General features: G+C 41.9%; 1 protein-coding gene across 17 annotated transcripts in view; it reads left to right on the top strand.

Annotated features, from left to right (window-relative positions):
- MAGI2 (membrane associated guanylate kinase, WW and PDZ domain containing 2) overlaps positions 1-14,455 on the top strand; it is a 600,602-nt gene extending 586,147 nt beyond the window's left edge. For 12 of the 17 annotated variants that reach the window (XM_033162889.1, XM_033162886.1, XM_033162885.1 and 9 more), the window contains one exon: positions 11,439-14,455. In XM_033162889.1, coding sequence (XP_033018780.1) covers positions 11,439-12,241 — 803 coding nt within the window. In that variant the 3' untranslated portion in view covers positions 12,242-14,455. The remainder of the gene's footprint in view (positions 1-11,438) is intronic. The other 5 variants (XM_033162894.1, XM_033162895.1, XM_033162893.1 and 2 more) reach the window with 2 other exon arrangements.
- The last annotated feature ends 1,945 nt before the right edge of the window (positions 14,456-16,400 follow it).

The raw sequence follows: 16,400 nt of genomic DNA, 5'->3' as shown, positions 1-16,400 counted from the left end.
TTTGCTGTCACATTAGCGTTAGCATCTGAGAGAAGCCACTCTATGTAGAAATTGTCCAAGCATCCAGGTAGCTCAGCCAGCATCAAGTGGATAAACTCGCCTCGCACCTCCTCGTAGAAGCAGCATCGCAGGAGTATGTGGCCAGTAGTTTGCAGCTTTCCAGATCCGCACAGGCAGTATCTCTCGCACAATGGGGTCCATTTGTACTTCCCTTGGAGAACTGCTGAAGGCATAAAATAATCAGCATTTCTGTTTCATCAGTATGCATAAAGTGTACGTGACTCTGCTCTACAAATTACAGCAGTCAGAACCTGAAAAAAGTGAGAGCGCATCTAATTTTAACTGCATGCATCCTTGGGGTGTGTCCCTTTGTTGACAGAAGCAAATAATGAGTTGTGGAGCAGTGTGCAATATTGTAAGGAGATCAGTTTTTAGACCAGTCTGCACTCAGTCAGATGGCATAAATCACAGTGTTAAAACCTCTGAATATTCTTCTAAACTAAAAGATGCAGCCACACAGGAAATTGATGTTAATGAAGCATAATAGCTACGTACACAAGAATTCCAGACATACGGTGGTGATGTCAGTGTCTGCCATTCATTCTTGTTTATGAAAGAAAAGGCCAGTAGCATGGAATGCTTATTGAATACCACATGATGATGATGTTGTTGTTGTTCAGTTGTTTAGTCGTGTCCAACTCTTCGTGACCCCATGGACCAGAGCACGCCAGGCACTCCTGTCTTGCACTGCCTCCCGCAGTTTGATCAGACTCATGTTGGTAGCTTCGAGAATACCACATAGAGGAAGATAATTTTTAGTCACTTTCCCCCAGAAAAGTGAAACTCAAAGCAGCTTACAAAAATTAACATTAAAAACAAGGACAAAACAACTTAGCATTGTGTGTGTGTGTGTGTGGTGGTGGTGGCGGCATCATCTGTCTGTCTCAAAAGACAATGGAGTGCACCTCTTGGGGTGAATTCAAACCACAGCATTAGCAGCACCGAAGTGACCTTCCCAGGGCACAAGCCTGGGCAGTGTGTATGGAGCTCCTGGGCTGCTCAAATGACAAGACTCAAATCTCAGCCGTGCTGATATGTTCCAAAGGAAAGCAGAACAGCACATTTGGCACCAGCATGACTGCAGGAGTTGCCGGAAGGAGGCATACAAGGCACCATCCAGCCGTCTTTTGGACTTTCTGTAGCCTTTACTCCTCAGCCATTTCTTGTCCAGAAGATATCCTGCAAGGCAGCGGAGGTTTAGGATCAGAGTTTTCCATCTCCTTCCCAAGCTGATGATCCCCCACCTGCACCTCATTTCCCTCTACAACACATACAGAAGCCACCTTCTTGAACGTTGGACCCACTATTGGTTTCGTCCACCTAATCCGCCAGAGCCTGTCTTCACATGCAGCAGAAGTAACCTAACTCACCAAGAGTTTTGAGTCCCATTGGCTGCGGTCACCGGGTTTAGCCAGCCAGTTGGAGCTGTTCCCAGTGTGTGGCCACTGTCACCAAAAGATAAGCAGAAAATTAAGGTCCAAAGGATAATAATGTTTTTGCCTGGCACCGAAAAAACAGATAGTGATGGCATCGGGGAGATCATTCCATAAACGGGGAACCACTACTAAGAAGGGGGGGAGGCAGTCCCCACACATAAATGTATTGAGCTGAGATATTGGGCTGCTGGGCTGCATAAGGTTTATAGGTCAAAACCATCACTTTTAATTGGGCCTAGAATCTGATTGGTAGCCAGTGCAGTTATACCCGGATTGGTGTTATGTGCTCAGACAGTCTTGCCCCCATAGTTATTCTGGCTTCTGGCGCCAGCTTTCTTGTGACAACCTTGACTGTGCTAAGATAGCTCATTCATATTAATATATCATTCCCAGTAGCCATACTCTTCATTTCTACCAATTTCAAAAACCCGTGGTGTGGAAAAGAAGAGATTAATTAAATGGATCAAACTAGTCATTAATAACATTGTTCTGTAGCCTTCATTTCAAATGTGATATCCAAAATGTTCTTGCCGTCTTCTGCCTCTGGGTGAACAGCTATTGAAGGATTTAATAAATAGGTGGTAACTGGCAGTCAGGAGACAAAACATACCTGAATTGTAAAGTATGTGTAGTGGATTTCTTTATATTTGGTGTTTAAATTCAGTGGGGAATGAACATCGAAGGGGCTAAATAGGAAGATAAAAGAGGCAAGCCTGAAGCTGGCACTACATAGAAATGTTCTTGTATAAAAGGATTATAAGAAGCCCCACAGTTTGATAAACTATTTATTGGGATAACTGGAATATATCATCTCCCCTCCCCTTTTGTAAAAGGATTGTTTTGAAACTGTTCTCTTGGAGGGTCTCTCTTACAATAGGCACTTGGGAAGAGTGCCTTCAGATTAGACCTGCATAATGTTATGACCCCACCAAGCCCAATAAACCCATCAACCATGTAGGGCAGCCCACCACCAGCAAGGGCTTGGGGAAAAATCTTGTTTTGTTTTGTTCTTTGCTGTCCCTTGAGAACCTCAAAAGCAGGAGAAGACACTATTGACAAGCCCCCAGTACAAGGCAGGTGGGCTTTGATTTGTCTGTGGTTGGATCACAAGATCTGCAAGCTTGCCGTTGGGTCTGTGTCATGGGATTTGATCTGAGAAGTCCTCTGCCATGTGAGCGGCCTATGGGCCGGGATCTGCTGGACGAATGGGCTGCCAGAAAGGCATAGGAAAGTCTCAACTCCAAGGGATGAGCCTACCATGTTGCAGAGTGTCCAAGCAGTCAACTGGACACAGAAGAAGAGAGAAGATAGAGGAGAATTATACAAGAGCACATTGTGGGGACACAAAAACACAGCCTGTGCTACTGTGTGGGAATTATTTTTGTAGATCTCAAAAGCAGAAGCATTTAAACTAGTTCCCAGAAATTGCCGGCTTGGAAGATCAGTAACCTCACAAACATTATTGCTATGCCTGGTTGTAAGAAGAAGGGGGGAAACACCATGTCAGCTCTGGTCATTTTTGGAAAGAGGATACGGTCCTTCATCCCACAAAAGCATTTGTGACAGAACAAATAGACAGAAGCTGAAATCTGAAAGCATTTGATCTGGCATACCAGTAGGAAAGACAAGGAAATACGAAGAGCTATCTGAGCAGAAAAAAAATAGGCTGAGGAAGAGTGACAGGCCTTCAAGCCAACATTGTTCAAAGCCTTGGCAGGAAATTATAGAATAAGAGGCTGGTAAAGAAAGAAAGTGGGGGGGGGGCACTCCTTCAGTAGAGTATTACATCAAACATAGGCTCACAACTAGTTTTCCAGGTTTTTCTATCTATTAACTGTTGTTTAATTGATAAGTTCAGGAGTGTTATCTGTGAAGCTCTGGAAATGTAAACTGCTTATCGGTTGCATTGCTAAATATGCAGACAGAGCGATCCTAGGAAAGGCCAAGGAAGCACGGAGTAGCGGTTCCTTCCCTGCATGCACAGCCCTCCCGACTCCTCTTGAGCAGGGCAGAAAGGGCAAAGAAGGAGGGAGGGAGAACGGTTGCCTTGTCATTATCTGTGGGCTTAACGTAAAAGCAATCACCATAAAGGCGCTTATGCCTTCAGGATGGTGGCTAATAAATTGTGCACTACCTAACTCCTAAATTATTCCACGTATATAATATATAGCGCATTTACTAATTTATTAAAGTTACCCCCTTTATTACATTATTTATGGACCCATCTTATGACTGGCTCTGGCTTAATTAGATTAATAAAAACTAATCCAAAACTCATTATAATTTCAAATTCTACGGCACCTTGTGATACAGTTTTTGCAGCTCTCCTCCCGCTCTGCACAAGCTATATTCTGGCAGGACTTCTTCCTCCCCGGATGGAGTTCATCTGAAGAAGGAAAGGAAATTATTCGTAGGAAAGTTGTCTTTTTAGTTACTTTAAAGATGTCAAAGCATTAAGGCGAAAAATTGGGGTGGCAAAGCTCAAAATGTGTGATGTACTGGAGCACATGCATGAAGCCTTTGACCCCTCTCCATGCAGCCTGCCTGGTCCTGGGAAACTGCTCTTCCATTCCCCGCACTGACCAGCCATCAGCTGGATGCGGGGGAATAGATTGCAGCAATTTTGGCAGCATCAGGCTCACTGGGAAAGTGGACGCGTTAACCTACGGTAATCCCCACCTCCACACTTCTGATGCACCCAAGGTCACTAATGGAAGCATGTGGACAACAATCTTGCCTGCATCAAGAGCGCTGGAACGGGGGCAGGTTAAAGTTTGGGAGAGGAAGATGCGGAAGAAGTTGTTGTAAGCAGGGACAAGGGGTTGAAGATGGTGTCGAAAAGTCATAATACTTCATTCTTTCGTCACGATTCACAAATTAGAACTTAACGTGAATAACTGAGAGAAAAATGAAAAGAAAAGTTCAATAGAGATTTCATGTTAACTCTGCAATTATTTTCTTATCTATCAACATCTTTCAGATAATGAGACCCAAAAGCATGTCTTTTCCTGTTCCTGAGTGTGTAAAATTGCTGTTCATTAAAAAAAAAATTAATGGGGAAAACAAGTCTCACTGCTTTTTAGAATGTTCTTGTTCCGTTAGAATCGATTCCACCTTCAGCTGAAATGAGTTTTGAAAAGGGGGTTGCCTCTTGATCCATTGGTATCCATCTCATGGATATGCTGGTTGGATCGTTCCTTTTCCCTCACTGTGATGGGATTTTTCTTTTTTGTAGAACATTTATCTTCATTCCTTGTGAAGCTAGTCTTTTGCTTTCCAACATAATATTTACAATGTATATGGAGCATCAAGGATTTTTCTAGAGACTGCAGTGTTTGAGATGTCATTTCAAAAAAGTGGGTCGTGAAAAGGGCATTGGCGGTCTCTTTGAATAAAGACAACTTAAGGACCATAGAGCACTCTCTCAGCAAAGACTTTCCATTGTCTATTACGGCTTTCACCTTTCTCAAACCGGGGGGGGGGGGGGGAGTGTAAAGATGCAATAAAGGAACTGGGTTTATTCTAATGTGCAGCTAGACACATTTTATTCAGTGTCAATATATGTGTGCAGTGTGAAATCGGTTTTTGTGCAGTTAGGCAAAAGGGATTTAATAAGGAGCTAAATAGTTTCTTTAAAAGTAGATAAAAAGAGATTTTAAAAAAACAAAATGAAAATGAATACTGGTTCCTTTCATATCTTCATAAGCTTATAATAATAGTGTATTATGGGACTATTTACTTGACTAGTAAAAAGCATTTATTGATTCATATTTAATTTCACTTAAACAGTGTATGTAGGTATGCAAAGCAGCTGAAGGCAAACCACATTCTGAGGCACCACACGTGTTGGTGAAATCGTGTATAATTGAAACGCATTGAAAAAGCCTGCAAGCCCCCAGTTCTGCCCCCATTCCTCCCTCTTAGTGATGTTCCAGTGACATCTTTATGACGTTTCCGGGTCACTTCTGGATGCGGTGTGATGCACCTATTGTGCACATATTAAACACTCGGCAACTGGGGGGGGGGGAGGGAGCTGCCTGTAATTGCAGTGCTCAATAACATCCCTGTTCAGGATCAGAGAAAATTCTTTCCAGTAGCACCTTAGAGGCCAACTGAGTTTGTTCTTGGTATGAGCTTTTGTGTGCATGCACACTTCTTCAGATACCTGAGGAAGTGTGCATGCACACGAAAGCTCATACCAAGAACAAACTCAGTTGGTCTCTAAGGTGCTACTGGAAAGAATTTTCTATTTTGTTTCGACTATGGCAGACCAACACGGCTACCCACCTGTAACAGGATCAGAGAGTTAGAGGTGTTTGAGCTATTATTTTAATGCATGTGCAACAAGGGCGTAGTGGCTGCCAGGCCCTTGCAGAGGTTGTCTGAGGCCTGGGGCAGGAGTCTCGTTAGAAGAAAGCCATAAACTCAAACGGAAAAGCAGCATGGGCGACAGTACCTGGCTGCCCTCCCCTTGCCCTCCGCACAGGCCTGGTAGCTGCTCTCCTTCTGGAGAGACTCAGACCCAGGGAGGCTCTGTGAACAACAGAATCAGCCGTGGAGAGACAAAGAAGAGAGAAGTTGAACTAAGCAATATCTTAAATCATGATGGAAGGATTTGGGGCTTGGGTGACTTTTTGTTGCTTGTTCTTAATTGAACGAAATCTGCTAAGTGTTTCCCAGGCCTTCATCAAAACAAGCTTGTAATATATCTTTTTACGGGCTTTTTTTTAAAAAAAGTAACGTCTTCCAGTGCTGCGATGCGGAAGCAGCAAAACAAAGCCGGTTGTGACTCAAAGATCTGATTGAGCAAAGGTTGCGGGAAACCCTAGTTACTAGAATAGCTGGTGTGCTAAGATTTCAAGCCAAAAGGCTGAAATGAAACAAAGTCTTTGTGATATATGACACCATCCCAACCTTAGCATTGTGGTCTTTACTAGCTGTATCTGCAGTAGAGAGTAAAATCCACCGCCTTTCTGGCAATTGCATAGACAGAACATTCTGGGACATGCTTAGAGGCTGGTGTAGACCTGGCTGGGGCTGGGGCTGGGGCTAAGAGCATGAGCTATAAATCAGGAATTCTGTAGTTGGAATCTCTCCTCAGCTTGTTCATTAGCAGCACCAGATTTAGGGCAGTGTGGGTGGTTCCCCCACAAGCTCTGAGCCAAGGGGGCGCAAAATAATGATAAATTAAAAAAGGAATTATTGTGAAAATAAGAATTATGTATGTAGGGGAGTTCACCAACTGATGTCCTCCCTCAGATCACTATATTACCAAAGTCTGTCCCTGATCTTAGGTAGGCGATTCTCTCTTGACCTCAATTCCAGTCTGCAATAATTGGGACCTACCTTAGAAAACTGTTGTAAATATTAAAATAATACCAATAATAATAATAATAATAATAATAATAATAATAATAATATCCCTTTTGACCACTGCTGGGATTCCATGACTGTAGGAGGGAGAACAGAAAAGGGCAGGAGCTAAATATTCATGTCCATGACATGAATTCATGACATGAATTCCATGGATGTCTAAGCTAGAACTTCTCATCCCTGTAACTTCATCCAAATTGTGACCTTACACTGCATTCCTGGATAGATTTGTCTCAGGCGATTGTCCAGTGTAGATGATCCAAAGTTATTAAATGTTTTCAATCTCATGCCTGTGAACTATGGAAGCCATGAGGTCATGGGGTTAGAACTTAGGGTTTAGCTCTAGGAAATGTAGATTCAAATCCCCACTTAGGTGTGACTCTCCCTATGTAGCATCTTAACAAGTCACTGTCTTATTAGACAGAAGTCTCAGTGAAACAGACAGGCCACTCTTAATGCCGTGGAGAGAAGATTTAAAGTATGTATGTATGTATGTATGTATGTATGTATGTATGTATGTATGTATTTAGACATTTATATGTTTCTCAAGACCATAGGGTGTTTTAAACTTAATAAACAATGTACTATGCATTCCTAATATAATAATTTTCATAAAATACTCGAAATTAAAAGTCAGTTTGCTGGGTCCCTGCTCCTGCCAACCTAGCAGATTGAAAGCACGTCAAAGTGCAAGTAGATATATAGGTACCGCTCTGGCGGGAAGGTAAATGGCATTTCCATGCACTGCTCTGGTTCACCAGAAGCGGCTTTGTCGTGCTGGCCACATGACCCGGAAGCTGTACGCCGGCTCCCTTGGCCAATAAAGCGAGATGAGCACCACAACCCCAGAGTCGGACACGACTGGACCTAATGGTCAGGGGTCCCTTTACCTTTTAAAACAGTCAGTTATGTAAATACAATTCATAATATTGAGCAATATATAATACATAAATAAGCAGCAGTGTCCAATTATTCACAATGTCAACTCAGCAATATAGGAAAACTTCCAAGATCCAGCCCATATGGAAAAAATTGTTGTTCACCATGTCACAATTTTTGTGCTTCTAGTCAGAAACACTGCTAAAACATTCATCTGATGTTTGATAGGATTGCCGGAGCTGTGAAGGAAAAGATACCCTATTTCATTTATGTCTGTGCAAAGTGTTAAAGAGTAAAAACCTCAGAAATACTACCAAATGTCCCCATAATTTTCCTGTAAGCACGGAAAGAGAAAAAGCATTAATCCAATGGCTCTAAAGCGTAAAATTGTGCATTTTTCATGTTTGGATATGTTATGAAAAGCAATCATCTTAGTAATGGTTGAACAATTCCAAATGAGCCATTATGTTTTGAACAGAGCTCTTTAAAGGTTTTCCTTCTGAGCAGCAAATCACTTGATCTTAATGGCCTGTGATATACCCTAGAGATTTTAAATTTCCCCACCCCCAAAACAACACAGGTAACCGGGATGATGATGATGATGATGATGATAACAGCAAAGGTGGTAATAATTTCCTGTGCACCCTCAGCTAGAGAAAGAGGAAGGCTGGCAGTGCATAGGTTCACAGGCAGGTCATCAGATCAAGAGAATTTTCACCTGGGTCCCAGACAGGCAGGATTATGGGCAACATGCTAGAGCTAGACCAAGCCGTAGTTTAGCTCAGTAAGGTACAGCATCCAAGCGGCCACATGCTCACACATTCACACGTAGCAATGGATTGACTCAGTGTGACGTGCGAACCAGCCATTGTATCCCCATGTGCCCAAGAAACCAAGCAGAGGTATCCGCTCACGTTCCCCTTGTCCTCCTCCCTGTCATCTTCTCACTGTAAAATGTTGGAGTCTAAGCCCCTTGGGGCTTGTTACTAAGTATAATATGAGGCGGAAGGGATTCAAATCTGTTAGATAGCTCTGCACATGCATATAATTCATGAAACTGAGTTTGTGCCTGATAATTATTTATACGGGAACGATAATTTGGTACAGCCTTGGATCAGTAGATACTGATTAGACCTGCAACTGGTGTGGAGTTTTCCCTTCCCCTTCTTCAGTAATGATTTGGAGAAGCAGATTAATGGAGTTGTTTGTTAACTGCCTTTATGAAGATGGATGTTTTTAAATAGAGCTCTGTTGAATTTTCACCTTCAAACATTTTGAAGACAAGTTGTATGCTTTCAGGGGATGTGAAAACTACCCCCTACTCTGTCCATTTCAGTTTCTCTCTGTTTCTTGTTTTTCTAATCTAATGTTCAGTTCTCTACAGTCCAATATCAGTTTGCAATTAAAAAAACAAACCATGTCCTCATGAAAACTAGCAGCTTTTTAGTGTGAATTTCTTCTAATGCACACATTTTTGTATCCAACTTGCATCCAATTTTGTATCCAGTCTTAGAATTTATTCTGAGATACAGGTTTTGCAAAGCAATTTTCTGTAATAGAATGCATTTCATTCACACTTTACCATAATATATGCATATTTGTACAGATTACTGGGCTGAAGAGCTGCACTGCAAAATTCAAAAAAGCATAAATTTAGAATGACGACTGTGTTTTGTTTCATGTCTTGCTTCAAAAGAAACATGTGGATTTTGTGGGTTTGCCCTAAGGTATGAACTGAGTCAGATTTCACCCTCCCATTCCTACCCACTTTGTGCCGTTTTCACACCTATTTTTGAAAACATTGTTTTCCCTGATCCACTGCTACTTCGGTGGCAGACTTCTATGTTCATCTGGCCCATCATGTAGTGAATGTTATGTCATCACAGCGCTATTCAGATTTGACTGCATGGTGACATCAGGGAAGCTGGATGAAGATGTAACTCAGATTTTGCCAGGTTCTAGATTGAACAGGGAGTGCACAAGAGGGGCCTCGCTGCAAGTGTTTGCCTTGAGCATGTGGAAAGCCCAAAGGAGCCTCCTACCAATGGGCCTAAAGGCAAAAGCCTCTTTTTACTCACACAGGTAACAACTGAATGGACGTACTCTGAAGCACTGCTCTAAATCGACTTGTGCTCATTGCAATGGGCATTCAGTCACACTTTTTATTAAGTATACTCTGATGAGTAGGATGTTCCTTATATTCATATGCACTCTCTTATTCCCAGATGTTTCTATGGAACATTGCTCTAACTTTTGCCAAGCTGTAGTAAGTTCATTACCATTGCACAATCCAGCACAGCAAAGGTAACAGAGATGTCTTCCATTTCCCCCCATGAGCACTTTCACATCCTTTTGAGCATAACCAAATCACCAAGTCTATGTTCACAAACCCCACCCACCCCAGTTCAGCTCATCTTACTTTTTTTTTAAGTGGATTGGCAAAGATTTTCCCACTATATTCCACTGATGTGTCATTTTGTCTCACACCTGTCCATAACAGCTGCAGAAACAAGGAGCCACAACTCAGTATGTGTGAATTCAGGAACATACCTCTCTATGTCCATATTATGTTAATGAGACGTGTTCTTGAATGCACACATTTGGAAATGTGGCTCCTGGCTTTTTTTGTTTGCTTGCAAGTTTTTGGCCTTTTACAACACAGCAGCATCCATGTTTATTTGGAAGTGTGTATCATTGTGTCCAATGAAGTTTACTTCCACGTAAGAGTGCAAAGAATTGCAACCTTAACAAAATAAATTGCTTAATTACAGAAAATCATAAGACCTGCCCATAATACCACAGGCAATGTGTTAGATCCAATCTAAGTTAGTTGGTCTTTAGACCAATTTAGATAAATGGGGCAAGTTAGTCGTGACTTAAGTTTGAGTGGTTTCAATGTGAATTAGCTTCAGCTAACATAGTCTGTATTCAGCCAAATCAGTCTTTTTTCCATATATAGAAGTGCTTTCTTTGTGTGAAATGTGTAACATTTGAAGTGGCCACAAAATGATCACAGGATCTGCAGAGCAATCCATTATGAGCTGCGTTGGACAATAAGCTGTGATTATTTTAGAAGAGTAAGGACAGTGCTTTCAGTGAATTACAAAATAGATAGCGCTCCAGTATGAATTTATCTCCATTCTGTATGGTGCATAGCATAATGGTTAATCCAGCCTATTTTTACCAGTGTTTTTATTCATAGCAAAGTTGAGTCTATGTGTGCAAGGGTCAAACTACACATGATGTAGGAATTCCCTGATTGGAGCTCCCAACATCTTTTTATTTTAGAAAGAGCAATCGTGAGCAATGGTTTGGGGGGATAAATTGGATTAGGCTTATGGCACTGAGGGAGGGCCCCTTGAATCAGTTCCCTAACTTAAAGTGCCCCCATAAAGCTGCAGAGCAGGTGAGCAGGTAAAGGAGATGGGAATTCCAGTCACAATTTCCATGTCATGTGTAGCCCGCTGACCCTAAGAAGCTAGCATTTAGAGCTGCTCACAATGTTCCAGAGTCAATGATCACTATTTCCATTGGCGTGATTTGTCTTGGTTCCCCACCTCCTCTCACCTAAGGGGGAGACTTACACCTGAAAAAAATGTCTCTAGAGTTTAAATTTAGCTGCTAGGAATTGTGATGCAGATTCAGTGAAAGAGCAGTGGAAATAACTGTTGTTCCTTTTTGTTGCAACAGACGAACCAAACTCCTGGAGTTCTCCCTCTGCCACCTCCCCAGGTCTGCCGGAAGTAACTATTTCCCTTGATGACATTGTCTCACCATTATCTTCATCACATCTAGCCCAACCCTCTGACCCTTCCCACCAGATAAACCCAGAGCCAACATGGGATATCAAGAGGGAACATGATGTAAGAAAACCAAAGGAGCTTTCAGCAAATGGCCACAAAAAGAAAAGGGTAGGTGAGCAGAGAGAGAGGTCGGCAAGTCCTAAGAAGGTTGACAGGTCAAAGCATGAAGAGGCTTCTCGGAAAGGAAGCTCAGAAGGCAAGGGTAAGGCTGGTGAAAGCGGCCGGCCGGTGTCAGAAAGCAAGGCGGTTGGACTGAGCACCATGGCCGAGGCTGCGGCACGAGATCTTGGGTGTGCAGGAACCAATGATGAACTGGCCGGGAGATCCAAGTGGGTGGAAAGCAAAAGAGGAGGGTCGCTCGGTGCAAAAGATCACAGTGCCACAGCTGCCACAGGAGGGAAGAAGTTGGCTGCAGCTCCCGAACACATCAAGCTCGATTCCATTGGTGCTACAAAGACATACAGTAGCAATAGCAGCAGCTCGCATGGAAGTGACACGGATCACAGCCAGAAGGAATCCGAATGGAAGCTGAGTGAGTTCCCACGGAAGGGACACCTCCACTCCATTAGCACACGTAGCACGAACACGACAGCCCGGAAGGCAACTGTCTCACCAGGACCATGGAAGATTCCTGGTTCTGACAAGCTACCTGATGTACTAAAATCTGGCACTTCAGCTATGAGCAGATAAATCAGGGACTGTTGCCTTCTAACTGTTTCGCAGTGATGCAGAACATTCTTCTTAGCGTCTGTCTCACATTGATTTACTTTAATTTATTTTAACTGTCACACACACACATACATGCTCAAAACACTGAGAAATGGAAACAGTAACATGTATTTCCATGACAACGTGCATAGCGCCCTAATAAGTTGAAGCAGCATATAGTCACACAGTATTTAAATGTGACCCTAAAGTCCCCCCAGTTTCATTTCAGAGACTTTGGCAGCTATGGAAGAAACCAAAATAATATGAAGGACAGTCAACCACAAGGACAGTGCAGTGTAGCTTTAGTATGTTGTTTTCCACTGCATGAAGGACTTTGGATTTTCGTTCAAACTTTATATCAAGAAACTGGAAGAAGTTAGAGCAATCACAAACTGGAACATCGCCTTAAATAAAACTGCACGGAGAAAGCTAAAAGTGGAAAAAAGAAATCTTTTATCTGAGTTAAATGTTGTAAATAAATTGTTCTCAACATATCCAGACAGGGGTTTGAAGCATTTGAAATTGTATATCCATGACATGTCTCCACTGTTAACACTTTGGAAAAGATCACCCAAAACCAGTAGCATAATTCGTTATGCAAAGTGTGCAATCCTAGCGGATTAGCTGGTGCGATACCATTTCTACTGCCATTTTTGTGAACGACCCATATTTCTGTACGTTGGGGTGGAATTGTATCCACAAACCTAGCCTCAAAAAGGAGATTGCCACAGGTTACTTACACTCTCCCCCCCCCCGCCATGCACCAGGATTACTTGGTACCACACAAATTTTGACATGGAGAACTGTGACATGCAGTTTCCAGACCACTATGATGAGAAGGTGATTCTTGAAAGATTGAAAAATGCAGTTTCCTTTCAGAAAGCCTCCATCTCCTGCAGGAACTAATAATTGTCTCAACACTTGTCCAACTCTCACTTAATATGACTATCCTTGGGTTTTTGTCTCCCATCACACTCTCTAAGGCAGAGTTCCAAGAGACACCCTCATCCGTTATCTAAAGTCATATATACATCAGGCATCCAGCTCTTATCTTGCTTCCATATTTTTATTCAGAACATTCTTGCTTTTAACTTTCGAATCTCAAGTGCCATGAGAACATTTCATCCCACGCCGGTGAAGTACAGCTTCTCCAATGAGCTCCATTAATCAATTCTTTATCCCTGAGAGGTTTGCTATTTTCCCAGCAACAGCAATACAAACAACAGCAACTCAGTAATAATGTGGGGTTTTTTTGTAATAAATAAATAAAAATCACAAAGATAACTGTGCTTAGGAATGATGTGTTTGGCAAACTCTCGTGTAACTGGGAAATACATCGCTCGATGATGGAGCAAAAATCCTGTTGGTGGAAGTTTTGATTTGGAGAAGGCTGTGAGGCAGTGATGGGATGTTAGCCATTCTGGTGATGTGCAGTGCAGGAGAACAGCCTCTTGCTAGCTCTCCCAGCTCATTTATCAGAAAGAGCAGCTGAAGCTTCATTTTTTCCTCCAGGAGATACAGAGGCATCGTTCTACCATAGTTGGGAAAAGTCAAAAGAAAGGATTTTGCACCTTTTAAACAAGATGCTTATTTTAAGAACTAGTCCCATTATAATTTTTTAAGAAAGCACAAAGATATGTAGCTGTTTACAAAATATATATATATATAGTTTTTAATTAAGAAATTAGAGATATATCTTTATCCTCCAACCTAGACATTTGGCATAATTCGCTGTTAATTTATTAAATCTGGATGTTGGACAAAATTTCCCTAATCTAAATGGAAATGCACATCCATCAATATTATTTCCTATGTATAATGAACAGAAACGAACAGCATTGGGGAGTAAATAGTTGAGATTATGCTTGCATAAACTCCAATTTGCACAGTGCCCAGCAAATCCTTGTGCAGTAATTACTTTATGCGGTTGTAATTGATAACCTGTGAAGACAGCACATCATCTAAACCCCATTCCAAATAATATTTCTGTGTAGTGTTAGCTGTGAATTTACCTTGTACAGCTCTATCGCTATAAATATAATTCCATGTATTAATAGTCACAGAAAGGCTGTAAGTGAGCAACTATTTTTATGAAACGCACCACTATGGATAAATTAACTTTTACAGAAATCTTGTTTACTGTATGATATTCTAAACCACTCAAATAAAATATATATCCAAGAATCTTTTTCCCAACTTATGCTGTGTACTAATTTTTTTATTGGGGGGGGGGGGGGGAGAGATATATATGATGAAAATACTGATTGTGTCCATGCACATCCCACTGCAAAGAGAGTGCCGCTTTTCTATAAGACAACCAAGCCAATCACACACTTTGAGTTGTGTGAACCTTTAAAACCAACCTGTAGATTGTAGCTGTGGTGTCGGTGCAGAATTGGGCCTCGACAGAAGGGGAGGAAGGATTAACCGATAATGCAGTCTCAACAAAAAATCCCTCCCCAAATCTGCTATTTAGCACAGGAGGAACAATCTCGCTGGCCTGACAAGCACGATCTGAATATATGGAAAACTGGCAAGGTGATACGCATGATCTCAACGTGTCCTATTTGGTCTGTATGCAGAACCCCCCAGTTATCGCTCTGAATGGCTTCTCTCCTTTCCCTGCCACCCCATTATATGCAATGTTCTAGTGGTGCGGCTTTCTATGTGGGTGCCCTCTGCATGCCCTGCGACTTTTCAGGCGAACCCAGAAGCTCATGGAAGAACAATGCAAAAGCAGCACCCACACCGTCAACATCAGGCAGTGAGGACCAAGGATTCCACCAGGGCACCACCATGAATTACATTGTTGTTATTTCACATAGCCATCGCCCCTCCCCATAGTGGAAAAAAAATACCAAATTACAAGTCAGTGCTGTGATAAAAGGTGAACAATTTTCTTCTGTTGCATTAACCCGCAGCCTGGTTTCGCTCAGCACATGCATTTACACAGTAGATTCCCCACATACTGTACAAGGTGACTACACAAACCCCTCTTACACCGAAGTTGTCCACATGTAGCTGCTGCAAGACTTAATTACAATAATAATAATAATAATAATAATAATAATAATAATAATAATAATAATTTTATTTATACCCCGCCCTTCCCAGCCAGAAAACCGGGCTCAGGGCGGCTAACATCAATTAAAATCACAGCAAGAAACATAAAAACGATCAATTTAAAATAACAGATTAAAATACAAATTTAAAAATTCAATTAAAACTGCAGGTCTCAATTTCAAAATATCCCACCAATAAAAGATGAAGCATAAATATTAAACAGAAACCAACCCAAAGGCCAGGTGGAACAGCTCCGTCTTGCAGGCCCTGCGGAAAGATGCCAAATCCCGTAGGGCCCTGGTCTCTTGTGATAGGCTGTTCCACCAAGTCGGGGCCAATATTGAGAAGGCCCTGGCCCTAGTTGAGGCCAACCTAACGTCTTTGTTGCTCGGGACGTATGATAGTATGGCTCTGCTGCCTGCATGAAAATTCCCCAGCATTTTAGTGAATTTTTATTCTAATGTATACATGTTTTAATGCAGTTTTTGACAGGCATACACATGTTTGCAAGCAATTTCTCCTACTGTAATGCATTTTTGCATGTTAGTTTCACTGATATATTATTTGTTTATGCACACTTTCACCTAATATATGCATTTTTGTCAGGACCGGTTGAAGAACTGCATTGCAAAATTCAGCAAAGAGTGAATTTTTAAGGCTGACTGTTTCGGTTCTCATAGTCCACCTTTAATGGAATACAAATTCTCCCCCCCCCCAGGCAGAAGCCATCCTCCCACAGTCCCAAGTTTCATCCCAGCAGGATTGCCATATGTCCAGGATTTCCCAGAAATAGCCGAGATTCGGCTGTCAGAAAGGGTGTCCGGGTGGAAATCGCGGAAATGTCCAGGAAAATCCGGACATATGGCAACCCATGTCGGAAGTATAGCTTTTGATGACTTTCCTTAAAAATAAGCTTTAAAATGAGTTCTGTTCTTCTTTTTGGATCTCTGGTTTAGTAAATAGTTCGTAGTTCACCGAAGGTCATTAAACAATCATGTGCCCACGTACAGAATACAAAGCCTTTCTGTTCGCTAATGTTTCAAAGCCTGTTTTGACCTGCTTCCATCAAATATTTGTG

The sequence above is a fragment of the Lacerta agilis genome, chromosome 10, assembly GCF_009819535.1.
Source record: "Lacerta agilis isolate rLacAgi1 chromosome 10, rLacAgi1.pri, whole genome shotgun sequence".
NCBI classification, from domain to species: domain Eukaryota; kingdom Metazoa; phylum Chordata; class Lepidosauria; order Squamata; family Lacertidae; genus Lacerta; species Lacerta agilis.
This window is presented reverse-complemented; position numbering and strand designations above follow the sequence as displayed.